The 16,752-nt window shown below is 26.3% G+C and overlaps 3 protein-coding genes across 6 annotated transcripts; 1 reads left to right on the top strand and 2 right to left on the bottom strand.

Moving 5' to 3' along the window:
* Positions 1-2,916: 2,916 nt before the first annotated feature.
* On the bottom strand, positions 2,917-5,531 carry LOC132910741 (nucleolar protein 56). The gene is made up of 3 exons (XM_060966692.1): positions 5,446-5,531; positions 4,270-4,841; positions 2,917-4,162 (listed from the first exon to the last, which is right to left on the bottom strand). The coding sequence occupies exons 1-3, from the start codon at positions 5,446-5,448 to the stop codon at positions 3,256-3,258; spliced, it is 1,482 nt and encodes a 493-aa protein (XP_060822675.1). The 5' UTR covers positions 5,449-5,531; the 3' UTR covers positions 2,917-3,255.
* A 268-nt stretch (positions 5,532-5,799) lies between these two features.
* On the top strand, positions 5,800-8,774 carry LOC132910756 (mitotic checkpoint protein BUB3). The gene is made up of 5 exons (XM_060966727.1): positions 5,800-5,945; positions 6,033-6,228; positions 6,576-6,645; positions 6,724-7,034; positions 7,154-8,774. Exons 2-5 carry the CDS (start codon positions 6,034-6,036, stop codon positions 7,556-7,558), a joined length of 981 nt encoding a protein of 326 aa, XP_060822710.1. The 5' UTR covers positions 5,800-5,945; position 6,033; the 3' UTR covers positions 7,559-8,774.
* A 125-nt stretch (positions 8,775-8,899) lies between these two features.
* Positions 8,900-16,140, bottom strand: LOC132910755 (mitochondrial coenzyme A transporter SLC25A42). 4 transcript variants are annotated; one of them, XM_060966725.1, is made up of 6 exons: positions 15,873-16,140; positions 11,140-11,339; positions 10,494-10,822; positions 10,018-10,283; positions 9,579-9,765; positions 8,900-9,322 (listed from the first exon to the last, which is right to left on the bottom strand). In XM_060966725.1, exons 2-6 carry the CDS (start codon positions 11,221-11,223, stop codon positions 9,172-9,174), a joined length of 1,017 nt encoding a protein of 338 aa, XP_060822708.1. In that variant the 5' UTR covers positions 11,224-11,339; positions 15,873-16,140; the 3' UTR covers positions 8,900-9,171. The 4 variants fall into 4 exon arrangements, with proteins under 4 accessions (XP_060822708.1, XP_060822707.1, XP_060822706.1 ...); XM_060966724.1 differs by lacking the exon at positions 15,873-16,140 and adding an exon at positions 12,914-13,271 and having other exon boundaries at positions 11,140-11,336; XM_060966723.1 differs by lacking the exon at positions 15,873-16,140 and adding an exon at positions 12,914-13,270.
* Between the last annotated feature and the right edge of the window lie 612 nt (positions 16,141-16,752).

Genomic DNA, 16,752 nt, shown 5'->3' with positions numbered 1-16,752 from the left:
TACATGAAAGTGTAATGCAGGATACGAAGTTTTATTATCTTTGAAACAAGCACAAATCAGTGTAATGGGACATTTTTTGCGTTTCAAAAGCGCTCCACTCAGCATGATGATTCAATAATATTATATGTTTATGGTCCATTGTAAAATATTTAAGGACTTTGTAGTTACGTAATTATATAGTTATAAAAAATTTAATCATCTTTGTGATTGAATAATGATATTCTACAATTTTTGTAAAATAGGTAAAGAAAGTAAAAATTAAATAGCATTTCCTTAGTTCTTTGTTACTTAACAATGAAGAAATGCATATCTTTTAAGATTATTGTTCATGGGATTATAAAGGAAAACAGATAATTATTAATAATTAGGGATTAGTTAATAGATTATTAAGACTCGTTTAATTTTATGTATACTGTTTATTATCAGTGATTTGATATATCTTTGCTGCATGATACTGAAATATATCTTAGAATAATTTGTTATAGAATGTTTAGATATTGAAATATTTATTCGTGAGAGAATGTTGGAGAAATTGTTTGCATGCTGTATTTGTTGGTTTTATTTACTATGATATATGTGATGTATGTTACACATATATTTGATGTAGCTAAATTTTTATTTCACAGTTATATATTTCGATATATTAGATATTATACTTGTCTGTTATTTATTGAATAAATTAAATTCATAAAATATTTCAGAATTTGCAGCAAAGTGGAATTTTATATTTACATATGTTTTGGAATGAATGATTTAGATAATCTATTGCTTATATACTACTCTATATATTAGTATCTATAGAACAGGTGCCCCTCAAGAACTTATTCCATGTGGTTGAAAGTATTTCATCTATATTAGAATTTTATTATTGTGTTATCAAATTTCGTTCAAGTCATCTCACAAAGTTGATGTGGAATTAACTTACAGGCTTCTATGCAAATATCAGAGACTGAATCTTGTAAGGGAAAAATGATCCTTTACATTTTCCATTATTTGTGTATTTTATATAAAGCGTACTATTTGACGTAGATGGGAATATATTTTTAAAGTATTAAAATATACATACATATGTATGTGTTAATATACATATATATATATGTATTATTGTACAAATATAAACAAGTATAGTCAATATAAATAAGAACGGCATTACCATCAGTTAAACCATGTGAATATTAATATAGAGAGGCATGATTACAGTCTAGAATTACAGAGGCCTTTGTAAAAACAAATTGGATGAAAATTGAGGTCATGGAAGTAAAATAAACTTTTTTTTGTTAGCAAATAAATTTTATAAATTTGTACACAGAATATTGGGGAATCGTTATATAAAATTTTATTGAATCTAAATTTGAAAATAGGAAGTAAAAAATATCATTTTATTGAAATACATGTTACTAATTCCTATTTACGTATATATTGTATTTTTATGCTACTTGCGCGCGATGATATTGTTTATTGTACGTTTTACGAATATAACTTAATAACTTCATTATATTGTTTGTTACAAATAAAGTTATATAAAATTAGCAATGTTCTGCTGTATATTTATGAAATGAATTACAGCTATCGGCTAATTTAAATTAACTTCAAAATAGTTTTTATTGTTAAATATTATGCACACATGTATATCTATAAAGTTGCATTTAATATCAAAAAACATTTAAAATATGAAATACTAAATTGAAACTATTAAGCAATACGTACACGTACTGGTACATATCAATATTAATCGCGCGTGTAGAATATATGGCTACTTACATATGCCTTACGATTTTATGTAAAGATATTACAGACTTAAAAATTATTGTTCCTCTGGTGAAATTCAGGACAGTTATTACGTCATTTATATTATATACGTACGGTATATACATACGAATGAAAACCAATAGCTCACTTGTCGATTTTTGACTGAATATTGTTTACAGTAGTCGCGGTAATTGTAATTATTAATTCCAGTATTTATACTTACATCACAATTTTATCGTTATTAAATGCTCATTGGTGCTGGTGTTAATATGAATTGTTAACTATTTTTTTTTTCATTTTTACATTATGTACCTCTTCCTTATGTTTGAACTGTCCAATTTATCATCCTGTCTACTTTAATATTTTGCTCCAAATTGTATTTTTATTCATTCTTGATATATAATTTGATTTTGAACATTTTATATATGAAGTTCTTTATATTTAATTATCTTTTATTATGCACTTTTATAATTACTTTAGCAGATATATATCTTTGTTCCTTAATAAATTTTTTACGATAGTATAATTCAAAGAATATTTTTTAAAAGTATAATTTTAACATGAATGACAAAAGCAGTTTTCATTATTCTCTGTCTATTTTAAAAAAGAAAACATAAAAAGATTTTAAGATATATATTTCTTAAGCATAAATTTAAAAATGATTTGAGATATCTATTGACATAATTTATAAAAAATAATAGTTTGTTCAGTATACATAAAATTAGCAATAAGTTGTACAAATATAATAGACAAACACTAATACTGTTTTTAAAATGTATGAGAAATTAATTCTACTTAACTGAAAAAAGTAATGTATTAAATATAACATCACATTAAAATATATATAATTATATAATTATATCAATTAATATAATTTAAATATTAATTAATTAATTAATATCAATAATTATAGTATATAATTATATCAACTATAAAAATTGGTCCTTGAACTTTACTTAAATTATACATATATAGATTTCTAAGATTTAATTAGTTTATTGTTTAATTTTATTTAAGAAAAGCTTAAATATATTGTAATGTAGTGTGTATATATATACACACACACATATATACATTTATTCCTAATATTATATATACTGAAATAAAAATACAAGAAATTAAAATATAATGGAAAAATAATATACATTACATATATATACGCAGTAATTTAGTTATAAAAGATTATATTTTACAGTTTTTTTTCTTCATAAAATAATACATATCTTTATAGAAAACCTGGGAATCAATATATGCATTATATGGAAAATATGTCTATAAATTATAAACCTAATCGTCAATTCTCTTTTTTAAAGTAATTTTATAATAAGAATATACAATTAAAAATTAAGTAAATAATGAATTGCTAAATCTTGCTAGTTTTTCTAAGAGACATAAAGCATTTAACTGAACATTTTAATTCAACATATAATTTACAGTGATATGAATAAGAAAATCTGATCATAATGATTATACCATTATAATGACATAAAGATAATATATAGGTTTTCATTCATTTTCATTTATACTTTTTGATTTCTTCTTCTTTTTTTTCTTTACTGGCTCTTCAGTTTCTTCTTGTACTCCATTTTCGACAAATCCGTTTTCCTTTCCATTCTCTAAAACCTCACTTTTTCTTTTTTTATCTTTCTTCTTTTTCTTTTTAGACGATTCTTGTTCCATACTTGCTATCACTTGTGCAGCTTCTTCTAAAGCTTCTTTCATTACATCTATATTCTTCTTAGGTACTTCTCCAGTTTCATAAAATTTCAATCTATCCTCTACTTGTTGTCGTAATTTTTCACCAAATACTTTAGTTGGTGTATCAGTAAAGCAATCAATTCTTGATGCTATGGAACATTTATTCGCAAGATATCTTGAAATTCTACCCTTATTTTTTGTACCCGCACGACCAATAAAAGTTGAATGGAATAACAGACCATATTTTGGAGTGTTACCTCTAGTTTTTAAAGCCCTAAATAAAGCCTTTTCCGCCCCCAATATTTGTACAGTAGAGGCAGGATATTTGGCTAAGTTTGTAAGAGATCCAGCATGTGCTATTAATCTGGCTCCTACTTGGTCACCTATTAATGTAGCTAAATTTGGTGCAACTCCTGCCATTTTAGAACTTAAATATTCTGCTAATTGTTTTCTATAGTCAGCCAAAGCAATAACACGTGCTGCAAACATTTCGATATTAAGAAGATCAACAGGACTGATATCCATACCCATAGATGATTTGGATGCATCAATAATTGCTTGAGCTTTGGCACTGTCCATAACAATTTCTTCCAAAGCTTCTAACTTTTCATTTGTAAGTTCTTTTCTGTTTTTTATTAATTTTGCAACTTTGGCATACATGTAATTCTCAGGAACTATTTTTACAAGCTCTGGAAAATGATAACTATACCATTCCCTGTAAGTAATACATATGTAATTAATAAACTTTGAAAGTATAATGGGATACCTTATATGTTACGAATGTAGAAATTAAGTTGACTTATTCTCTTTTTAAATAATTACCTTATTCGCATACTAAATGTATTGACATCTTTGTCCAATTGGTCTAACAGAGCTATGCTTTGTATAATCATATTATCCACGCGATTGACATTGAATTTAACTTTAGCTCTAGAATAACTATGACCAAGTCCAAGTTGTGCAATTCCAGAACTTTTAGAAGTAAAACCTTTCACTAATTTATGAAAATGAAACCTTATTCCTCTAATAATTTCTGGAACGACACCAATATGATCACACTTTATATCTAATGCTTCAGTAATGCTAGCTCCAAGTTTTGGATCCGACACTCCAAGCACACATTTGTTTTTCTTTCCAGATTTTGGTATACATGAGTCTATAAATAACTGTAAATCTTCTGGAACAATTCCTTCAGAAACACTATTTATATTTTCTAAAGCTGCTAAAGCAGTTTTAAAAGGTGAAAATCCAACTAGTTTCACAACTGAATTAAAACGAGAAAAATCTGTGACAGATGCTTCAACTTGAGGCAGTAACATTCCTACCTCTTCAAATTCCTTGACAGAAAAAATGGCATAGCCAGCAGCGTGCTCAAATAAAATAAAAAGCTTCGACTGAAACAAAAAAGTTTTATGTACAGTTAAAATTACAAAATATATATATATATATATAAATTGTTCAAAACAGAGCTCCACAATTGATAGAATTATAGGTGAAAGATTAATAAAACATTTTATATTTTATTATTTAAATATTTTGTAATAAATATATTAAAAAAGAACTGAATTCATATGTGAAGAAAATCTATTATACAAGTGTATTTATACAAATATCTGTTATAAAGATGGCATGTTTAATAGTTTATGTTATATAGTTTACATATGTTATATATTCTTATAATATAAAAACTAAAAACACACAATTTATTGAAGAAACTTCAAGAGTTTCTATATCTCTGTAATCTCTTAAGTAAATTTTTTTATCACATTTGTATCAAATATCTATCAAAACTTATTGTTTTTTTATGATTTATAATTTTTAATATAAATATTATGAAGATTTACTTTAGTTTTATTAACAACAAATTTCGAATACATTTATTACGTTCAGTAACTACATTAAACTTAAAATATTGTTTCGTAAAAAGTACAAATAATTTTGAAAAAGTATATTAATTATTAAAATTAATTTAAGGACGTAATTAAAACATTAACTTACCATGATTTTCTTAAGTTATATTCTATCACTATTTCTATATAACCTCTACACGAAGCGAGCATACATTGAGTTAGAAAACGACCATGTGTTCCGGAAATAATACGAAGGGAAGTATGGAGTTTTTAATACTTCCTGAGATTCAAACGTTTGCCGAATGTTCCATACATGTATACATTTTTTAAGTCGCTAATTAAAATTAAATAATAGTTGCTTTTACCTAATACATTCTTAAAAAGCACAATCAAATAGAATTATATTTTGGAATTTTTCTTGTATACATTTCTATCCATAATTACGTTCAGCAACATATATTTAAGTGTTCTCTTTTATGTTATGTATGGAAGTGAATGTCTGTATTTTTGTTTCTGATATTTAGGTTCCATTTAAATAAGTTTTTAACTAGCGTTTAACTAATAGTTAAAAATATAAAAATTTATACTAATATTGAAAATAAGTATATTATAAATCGATTATTAAGGACAATAATAGTTTTCTAAAATGTAATTGAATGGTTTATTGTTTGCAGGTTATGTTTAGTTTACATTATTTAGTATATATATTTTTCATAAATTTCTTTTTCTTTTAAGAATGGAATCTCGGACAGAGTTTAAAATAAAATCTCCGCCAACTGATGCGATTTCAGCAGTGGAATTTGGACCTAATTCAACACAATTCCTTCTTGTTTCCTCTTGGGACAATACAGTGCGGTTGTATGACATTCATGCAAATACTATGAGATTAAAATATAATCATGATTTGCCAGTTTTAGATGTTGCATTTCAGGTAATTACATATTTATCATATATCCTTGTGCTTTATAAATTTTTATATATTCATAAGATAAACATGTTGGAAAGTATTGTAGTATTAGATATAACATATCTAACGATATGTTATATTTGTATATTTGAAGCAAAAAGGAGAATTGGATAAAATATAATATTTAAAATACAAAGATACACAACAAATTGAAAGTATTTATATGATAAGAAAAATGTATGCGGGAATAAAAGAAGAAAATTTTATATATTTAAATATATTATGCATTATATTTCACATTGAATATTTCTCAATTATTATAAAAATTTTTATTTTTAAAACTAGCACAATAAAGAATGTTTCTTTAACAGGATGCTGTTCATGCTTATAGTGGTGGTTTAGGAAATACATTAAAGATGTATGATATCAATAGTAATACTGGTACTGATACTTTTATATCTTTATCTTTATTCATGTTCAATATAATGTAGAAAAATCATAATAAAAATTCCCTTATAGAATCAGTTATGGGAACACATGATAAACCAATTAGGAAAATTGAATATTGTGCTGCAGTAAATGCAATATTAACTGGTGGGTGGGATGCAGCAGTGAAACTTTGGGATCCCAGAACACCCACTTGTGTAGGTAGTTATTTACAACCTGATGTCGTTCTTGCCTTGTCTGTATGCGGAGATAAATTTGTAGTAGGTACAGCTAAACGCAAAGTTTGTATTTGGGATCTGAGAAATATGGCTGGTATGTTTCAAAGACGTGAAAGCAGTTTGAAGTATCAGACACGTTGTATTAAAGGTTTTCCTAATGAACAGGTAGGTTTGATACTTGAAAAAATAAATAAATTTATAGATTGTATAAATACTGTTTTGATTTGATTTAATTTAATATTAATATTAAATTTTATATATGTTTAATTCTTAATAACTTTTAGGGATATGTTCTTAGTAGTATAGAGGGCCGTGTTGCTGTTGAATATCTTGATACAACACCAGAAGCACAGAAAAAGAAATATGCTTTTAAATGTCATAGGATAAAGGAAAACAATGTGGAGCACATATATCCAGTGAATGCTATTAGTTTTCATTCAACTTATAATACATTTGCAACTGGTGGTTCAGATGGTTATGTGAATATTTGGGATGGTTTTAACAAAAAACGTTTATGTCAGTTTCACAGATATAATGCTGGTGTTGCTGCACTTAGTTTTAGCCATGATGGTTCTGTGCTTGCCATAGGAGTATCGTATTTGAATGAAGCTGAAATTCCACCAGGTGGAAATGATGAGAGAGAAATTTATATAAGATATGTGAATGACCAAGAAACTAAACCGAAATAATATCGTGTTATTGTACAAAGTTTTTTACAGGAAAAATAGATTAAAGATTTTTTAATTATATTCTGCTTTATTAAAGCAGTAAAAACTGGATGTTAAAGCTTTTTCACAGAAATTAATAATCATTTGTAATATATATAATAACAGTGTTCTATTTTACATTTTTATATCTTAAACAATTGACTGATAATTAGAAGCAAAATCTACAAACGAGGTAATATCTTTTCAGAATTACGAGACTAGTCAAATTTTAATAAAATATTTTTTTGTAAACATTATTTCGTTTATTTAAGATAATAATAGACTTATTCAACAGTATTTTACATATTAAATATTTGTAAATTTTATTGTTCATTTCATCATCTATTATATTATTCTTTTCCTTCTTATTATTAATAATAATTATTACTAATAGTACTAGAAAAATAGTATGCATTTTATTATTTTATTTTTAAATGAATGCATATTTAATACTTAAAACATAACTCATGTAGTAAGTTTATTAAGTGTTTGAGTAAAGCGTTTTATTCAAATTATAATATATTTTAATAAAAATGAAATATTATATATTATAGTATCCAATATATCTATTACAGAAGTATTAATTAACGCATAATTATGTTAAACAATTTAATGGAAAATCTACTTAAAGAAAAACGTAGTTCTTAAACTGACTTTATTAAGCCACTAAGATTAAATCAAACAATAGTGTTTACATAGTATTAAAATAAGTTGGAGCAATATAAACTTACAAGATAATTATAAACCATTTTATAAAAGAGACATAAGGTACAAATAATTTTTCTATTAATTTGCTCCTTTATAAATAATTGTGCTATTTATTAATACATATACGTATATATTGCACATTATATTTATGAAATTATTGTCAGAATTCGGTTGATGTTAATAGAATGCTGCAATACTATACAAAAATTTAGTATGTATTACTATTTAGTTAATAGAGTCATCATTCATTTACTATTACATTAACGATTGTACGTATTACACATATCTGTAGTTTAATGCGAAAAAATGTAGATGTTTGTTGTATTTCTTAAAGTTATTTGTATAATTGTTGAAATTGGGAAAAGATACATTTATTCTTTTTATTATAGATAAAAGAACAAACTTGTTAGGGCAATTGCATTGACACAATTTATCTCATGCAGATATAATACTCATATTGCAAATAAACTAAATGTTAATACTTGCGTAATATATGATTTCATTTTTTTAGTGATTTATGGTATATACCTATATGAGACATGCATTTTTAGTAGTTTAACAGTTTTTATAACACTTCAGTTAACAATATCTACATTAACAATTTGTACTAGCATCTTCTGTTTTTTGAATATGTTCTTTGATATATTTTACAATTCTTTTACATGATCATAAATATATATGTGTACATAAGATATTTGACAGATTTCTGTACAAACTCTATTAGTACATAACTGTTATTAACAATAGAATATTATAACAAAGTTTGAGCGCGAATCTACCACAAGTTCTGTATTTCAAAGAGCTGTTTAGCAGATAAAAATATATTTACTTGTTTTTTCTAATTAGATGCCCTATGTTAATATATAATTAGCTACTTTTGTTGCTTTTTATGTTTTTGATGAAGTATTTTGAGAAATTATGAGTTTTCTTAACGCATCACGGATTGAATCATGTGTTGCAAAACTAATTCCTACAGCAATTGGGCCTTTCACCCAATTCATGCTCAATCCTTTATAGAAGGCCATTATACCTTCTTCTCTGAAAATGATAAAAGATCATATATAAAACATTTTTGTTTACAATGCAACCAAATTTACTTATTTATGCAACAATTTTTATTACTTTATACAGATATCAGTTTACTATATTTGTAAACGTATATTCTATATTTTAAATAACACAAATATCACACTTATAATTGCAATTCTTATGACATTATATTAGAATTCAATTTGTTGTTAGTAATTTTTAGGCGAAACTAAAAATTATGTAAGAGCAACAATCTTAAACTCACTTGTAAATTTTTGTGACAGTTGAGGTAATTGTGTGATAATGCTGGCTGTTCATCGGGCCATGGATTGCTGAGGTCTGCATTCTTCTCCGTACGATGTCCAAAGGGTAGCTGCTAGTCTGAGCAACCATTCCAGCAATGGCGCCGCAAATCAGTGATGTCGAGAAGCCAGGAATAGCCACCGTGTGCACTGTTCATCGACACGTAGCCATCATCGAACATGAAGCACGTACTTGAAAAACACCGCCATCGGACTTGTCTCGACAAGCGTCGCTATTAAAGTAAGTACTGTCCCAATATCGGGAAACAGCCCCGATGTGCCCCACGGGTACCCTGCTTTACGATCATACACGAGCCACTCTCGTTCGTATAAATCACGATTTTTTTTCTGCGTGTAAGCACTGTCACGGCGTAGAATATGACTGTAAAAGAATTGACTTACCATTTAATAAGTTCCTGAGTAGATCATAGGTGAAGAAACTGCAACCAGCATAAGGAATGACACCAAGTAACGTTGCAGTAAAGCCACGGTAATAGGCCAATATTCCTTCCTCCACGTAAATGCGTACAAAAATTTGTCGCAATGTTTTATATTCAGCCTTTTGTGTCACAGCCATTCTTGCTCTCATCAAATCCAGGGGGTAAGTTGTGCCTTGTGATGTTATACCCGCTAATGAACCAGCAAGAAAGTTTAGTCCAGGTTTTTCTCTATAAAGAACAAAAAAGTTTTTGTATATGTCATTGCAAATATATTACTAATAAAATTTAGCATAGTTGCAACATTTGCAAAAGATTTGTAGATTAGTTTAAAATATTAATTATATTTAAAAATATGACATTAAGCACTATGTGGTTATATTATATTCTATACATATATTTATGTTGTTTTAATGTAGTTATAATTTTTCTATGTTTTACCTTTCTGACCCATTTATTCCCAGAATCCTTTTCCATTGTTCGTGGGCTGTGAATTGAACAGCAGAATATGGAACTATTCTGACCATAGTTGCACTATTCCCACGCCATAAACTTAATAAACCTTCTGTTTTACGAGTATTTATTAAAAATCTAGCCGCCGCTTTTGCCGAAAATGGTTGATTTGAGATTTGGAAGTTTATTTTTGTGCGATCTAGAGGTGCTATTGTCGTTTTTGCTAATGCTCCTGCAATAGCACCTGATACCAAGCTTGTCCATACTCTTTGTGTATTTGATATACCATCGCTCCCAACCTTTTTTTCTTGTTTCTTCTGAAATACACAATTTAATGTTGTGTATGATATAGCTGAATATCAGATTTTCCACTGACTGAAATCAGATATGCAATGAAATGCAAATTTGTAAAATATAATTGAATTGGAATATAATTTAATATATTCATTGGATTTTAGTTGAAATTTTATATGCAATATACAACAAATTTTATATTTTATAATTTTGAACTGATTTCAATATAATAAACCAAATAAAAATTCAGATAAGTATTTTATTTTATATCCAATATAAAATGCTATACGTGTATGTATAATCTTTACATAAATACTCAACAAATTATTTTATTACTTACTGTTGTATGTACATCTTGTTTTTCCATTGAAAGGGATGATGGACTTTGTAACACTTGCTTTGTTGAGTTTGACAAAACAGACATTTATATTCCTTCAATAACTGTTTGGCTATAGTTGATAGAACAAATTTCTTAAGTACATTCCCTTATAATGTGGATGATTTTACTTGCTTTATTAAGGGGTATTTCTGCAGAATCTTCTGTAAAAAGACAGAGTCTTTTATAAAAATTATGTAATTGTGTACACATATTTAAAGTAAAGAAATAAAAAATGTGACCTATGGATATATATTGAATACAAGATTTACTTTTGTTATTTTTATCAAAAGAAACTTAATTGAATTAATTAATTATTTTGATATTGTAACTATATTGTAATTATATTTTACTATTGATAATATAACACATTAAAATTAATTTTATTATCTGTAATAGTTATATAGTCATATTTTAGATAACTCTGCATTTAAATACCTAAACGAAAGTTACATGTACATCTATATCTGTACAAGAGATTGAGAATATAAATATAGATATACAATACATATATTATATATTTAATATTTATAATTCAACGTGGTTAGGTACTTTATAAGTAGATTATATTCTATTCACATATTTATCCTTTTGTTGAACGTACAAAGACTCAGTAAGAGAAAGCCTTGTGTTACCTTTTAAACCTTACGTAACTGGTGTATCTACTGAAACTGTTTTTCATAAATAAATTTATTATTTTTCAAAGTGAATAATAAAAATATTTTGTTATTTTTATATAGAGGTAAATCTTTACATTCATGATATTAAAAGCAATATATACAAAAAATTTAAATTAATATAAAAAAGTTAATATTTTTTTAGTCTCAGCAATTAATATATTGTATTACATACATAGATCTTGTACATACATCTTGTACAAGTAAATAGAAATTATTAATTATATAAAATGCAATTTGATATTATAAATTTAACAAATCTCTGCAAATTAATCTTAAATATATATTTATCATTTAATTACACACAATATTTTTTAAGTTTTATCAAAATAGTAAATAAAATTTATGATATTTGAAAACTAATTTATATTTTTTTGTATTGTTTAAACAAATATTTATATATAATTCAATAGGCGAGTATAATTTTTATTACCATTACAATTCTTATCTTTTTATTCATTAATTTTCATATTTAAACAATTTGTTAATTAAATACTTCATTGTAGCAAATATTTAATTATCTTGTATTACAAATTAAATTTTTTCTACTCTAATGATCGTACCTATAATTAATGATACTTATCTTACCTAATTATAATTTACTACCTATACATACATCAAAGAAACAATGAACTTACGTAATGTGTATTATTACTAAATTATTAAATAAACTATTTGAATACCGTCATAGTCAATTACGAAAAGTGATTCTACTGTACAACTATTATACCGTAATATGTATAATTTATATACGTGCGAAAATACGTTATTGTGACTTTTAATTGGACGGATGAATTGACATGTTAAAGTAAACATTTAATTAATTAAATTTATTGCATTTATCTTTTTAAATAATTACATGCAAATAATGGGCGAGGTGAGGTGTTATTTTTAAGTTCTACATCTGTACCTTTAAACGAATTTGAATTCCTTTAAAGGCATTTCCCACCGTAATCGATATTATGTTACTTTATAAATATGCAAAGTATAAAATAAGTACTATCTGACAAACTTATATATAATAAAGTAAGAATATAAACAATAAAACTGTTATACGTTACTTTTTTCAGTTGTGTAAAAAAAACAGTCGAGTGATTTGTCAAAGATTCTGTTTCTTGAAAAAATAATGAACGCGAACGGAACATTCAACATCGATTAAAGTACTTCACATTATTAAATAAATATTACAAAAGTTTGAAGTAAATACTACTGCAATGGTTTTATACGCGCAACTGATATCAAACTGTAGATACATCATAATATCGCCTTTATTAAATACATACGTACGTAATGCACACTAACATAACGTATTCACATATGCACAAGTCTTATAGAGTCCTCTGATTAAGAATGGAACAATATTTTTACGTGTGACGATGTGACCTTTCGATATATTCGGTTCATCTTTGTAGATGGCGGTATAAAACAATGTGAATATGTATTCAGAAATTTAAATTCTTATCATTTAAAGCATTTACACACTTGAATACATATATGTATACATACATATTTTCTTGTTAGTCCTTGCAGAATTATTAAGTTTATCACAAAGTATGTAAAACTAGATTTAGATAATGAAGGTTCACATGTGTATAAATTGCGACTGGATTTAATACAGCTGTGTGCGTAAAAACATATGTTTATGTACGTACATTCGTCAATATTTGTCACTAATATATCAAAGTATGTTAACTACCTCATTTATATCATTATTTTGAAAAGTTTTGTCTCACTAAATAAATTTTAATGTCAATAATAAAAGTAATACCAAACGTTAAATTTAGATTTATGTTATAAACGTAATTACATAATTTACATTGGAAAAGTCATCAATTTTAAATATCTAATTGCAAAGTTTGAAGTGTCTTATACACTCTTTAGTTGAAAAGTTTAATCTGAAAGAACATTGAATATAAAGGTATAGAGAGAAAACAACGTTGCTCAAGTAGAAACCTGTTATATGCATTTTCTTTATACGTACGTTGGCGACCTCTAAGCACTTTATATAAAGAGGTAATGTCTGCACTCTCTATTGATATCTATTTTTCAAATTTATAATAAAGTTATTAAATGTTATCAAAATGAAATAATTTATTTCTATAAAATTATATAACAAACATAATAATGTCTATCTTAATCATTTTTTAAAAGTTTAAACATATGCATAATCAAGGAATATTACTTTTATTACGAAAACGTAATATTAGAGAAAATTAAATTTATCATAAGCATTTTTATATTAAATTCGAAATGTAAATTTTGGATATTTACATTAATATAATACTACAACGTAAATACTAACTTTATTTTGATTTATATTCTTTAGTTCCAAATATCATCGTATTAGCGCCATGTCGTATAAAGTTTCAGCGGGAGTTTATCGGTTAGGATAAATTATTGTTTATTTGTAAATTATTTTAATATCTTGAAAAGTTTATTTGTGCAGAAAGCAATGTATTTTCTTTCAACAGAAAATCATCCACTGTTTATTCGATACTACATGGGTATTGGTGAGTTATTTTGTTTATCTGTGCGTTTATACATTTGTTTCCCCTTGACCTTACATTAGTATTAGGATTACTAACGTATTAACGTCTTTCTTTTTTAATTACGTAGAATCAAAAGTTATTTATACAATAAATTTCAGATAGTGTTTGTATTAATATATAGGTTATTTATTTATTATGAATTGAACATTACAAGCAATAGATCATTTAAATATTAAAAGAAAGTAAAATATATCAAATGTATTTCTAAATTATTTGTCCTTTAATATTAAATAGATGTTACAGATTATATAAAAACATTTTACACGTTATATTATGAATGTACTGCCAGTTTCAAATAAATGAATTCTTACTGAATACCAATTCTTACTGAAACTTTCATATTATTAGTTATAAAGTAACATGTGTGAACAACAATAGTTTTTAAAAAGAAGAATATAAATAGTAATTTTCTATAATAGTATGAAATGATAAAATTCTTCGTAATACAATGTGACTCTGACAATGGATTAGCTTAAAAGGGTTAAATATTTCGTAAATGAATGGTTATTTCTAAAATGATAAGAAGGAATTATTATTTTCGATGTAATTTCCGATTTCCGGTCAATTATGTGGTCAAAGACCATTTATATGTTAGCTAGTGTCAATGATCTTGACGACCTAGGCTCTTCAAGTTTCAATAATATCTAAATTATGATGAATTAGATTAATTTCACTACTTTTGAATTAAGTTCATTGAATTAGCCAATTTTAAGTATTGGAAAATAAAGCAAAGACAAAATATAATTTTACATTGAAATAAACTGCCCTAAAATATGAAAAGGAATAATAAATTACATTAAAGACTTCAAAATATCAAGACATTTACTAAAGAAAATTTAAAAATTATTTTGAGAAAATATGTAAAATAATACAAAATGGAGCGAAAAGGAATTAATTTGTACACTAATGGTTCAGTTTGTTTGTTGTTTCGAAAATTTCGGTATTCTGTCGTATTTAAGTAAGATCAATGTTTCACGTAGAGGAATAGGTTAGAAAATAGAGAATAGAGAATAGAGAAAGATACCACGGTAGATGTTACGTCGTTGACGAGCTTCAAAGATCCGGTCTGTTATCATTGGAATTTTAAAAGGCCGCCTCCTCGTCAACTTGGATTTATTCGAATTAAAACCCTGCAGGGCCGCACGCCGTCTGTCTACCTGATAATGTTTTCTCCTTGTGGGCAGGAGCGGCCACTACGTTTTTCATCTTTGCTTGGAAATCAAATTTTGAAAGAGATTCTAATACTCGAATTTTATAAATTAATACAGAACTATTGAATTTATCATCTAACGGGGAAACACGTCATATTATTTTTCGATAGAAATTATATTAAATGAACAGTTTAGTATAAACTCTAACCTCATTCTTTTGGGTACGATACACGCAACACTTGATAATTTACAACAACGTTGAGAAATATCGAAATTCCCTATAATTAAAAGATTTCTCAAAATTATAAAGAGATACTTACAACACGCTTCGAAACAAATCACCCATTGTTGACACAATTTAACGAAGATTTAAACTCGTTAGCCTTCTGGTTTCTGAACGACTAATCTCGACGATGTTTTTGTGTTTTCATTGGTACTGGTAATAAATACCCAAGGAAACGCGATTGTAAAGCGTTAGATATGTTATCAGTTAGCGGACTTGCCAGAGATAGGCATTTATAGTGTTCTGTAGTCGACTACCAACATTGAAATTGCATTATAGAAGTTGGATCAGCCATTTAAAGCCGTACAAACCCGTAGCAACCACTGACGATTGATTTCCAATGAGAACACGCGTAGAGTTAAAGGAAATGGAAACAGGCATTACACAAACGTTCGGAGCGTAGTAAGATTGATTCCATAATTATGGAAAATTTACAGAAGTTTTATCAAGAAAAATGAAACACTGAGACGAAGAGATTTTAAGAAATATTTGTTTACCATTAATACGTCTGTAAATTTAACACAATAGAAGTTCTACTTCTGTTTTAATATACTAATAACCTTTATTAATTACATTTGTTTTATGTATAGCAAGTCGAGTAGCGATTGAATCTAAATCTAATTTTAGCAAGTCTATCAAATTCGTGAAAAAAAAGGAAACACTTTTAACTCTTGCAATTTGAATAATCACTGTTCTTATCTAATTCACTTAGCTGCAGAAAAAATTTCTCTTCAATTTCTTATATGTACTTTCCATGAACTTTTATATCAAGCTTTATATTTTTACATTACGATAATATTCTTATCTTTGCTGCAACGAAAACATCCGTGATTAACGAAGCAATGATAAAAGTCTTGTAATATACCACTGATAGTTTTACAGTCGCTTTTGTTTCTCAATAATGTCGCAACAAGTCT

Source organism: Bombus pascuorum, chromosome 9 (assembly GCF_905332965.1).
Source record: "Bombus pascuorum chromosome 9, iyBomPasc1.1, whole genome shotgun sequence".
NCBI lineage: Eukaryota > Metazoa > Arthropoda > Insecta > Hymenoptera > Apidae > Bombus > Bombus pascuorum.
The sequence above is the reverse complement of the archived record's forward strand: the minus strand, read 5'-3'. Positions and strand labels throughout refer to the sequence as shown.

What these genes read in the sequence shown, in the direction of transcription:
- LOC132910741 (XM_060966692.1), bottom strand. An exon ending in ACATTTAGTATGCGAATAAG is followed by an intron (nt 4,163 to 4,269) that starts GTAATTATTTAA and finishes TATTACTTACAG; the next exon opens with GGAATGGTATAGTTATCATT.
- LOC132910756 (XM_060966727.1), top strand. Translation starts at nt 6,034, where the DNA reads ATGGAATCTCGGACAGAGTTTAAAATAAAATCTCCGCCAACTGATGCG. An exon ending in TTTTAGATGTTGCATTTCAG is followed by an intron (nt 6,229 to 6,575) that starts GTAATTACATAT and finishes TTTCTTTAACAG; the next exon opens with GATGCTGTTCATGCTTATAG. An exon ending in TGATATCAATAGTAATACTG is followed by an intron (nt 6,646 to 6,723) that starts GTACTGATACTT and finishes ATTCCCTTATAG; the next exon opens with AATCAGTTATGGGAACACAT.
- LOC132910755 (XM_060966725.1), bottom strand. Translation starts at nt 11,223, where the DNA reads ATGTCTGTTTTGTCAAACTCAACAAAGCAAGTGTTACAAAGTCCATCA. An exon ending in ACTCAGGAACTTATTAAATG is followed by an intron (nt 9,766 to 10,017) that starts GTAAGTCAATTC and finishes GTCGATGAACAG; the next exon opens with TGCACACGGTGGCTATTCCT. An exon ending in ACTGTCACAAAAATTTACAA is followed by an intron (nt 9,323 to 9,578) that starts GTGAGTTTAAGA and finishes TATCATTTTCAG; the next exon opens with AGAAGAAGGTATAATGGCCT.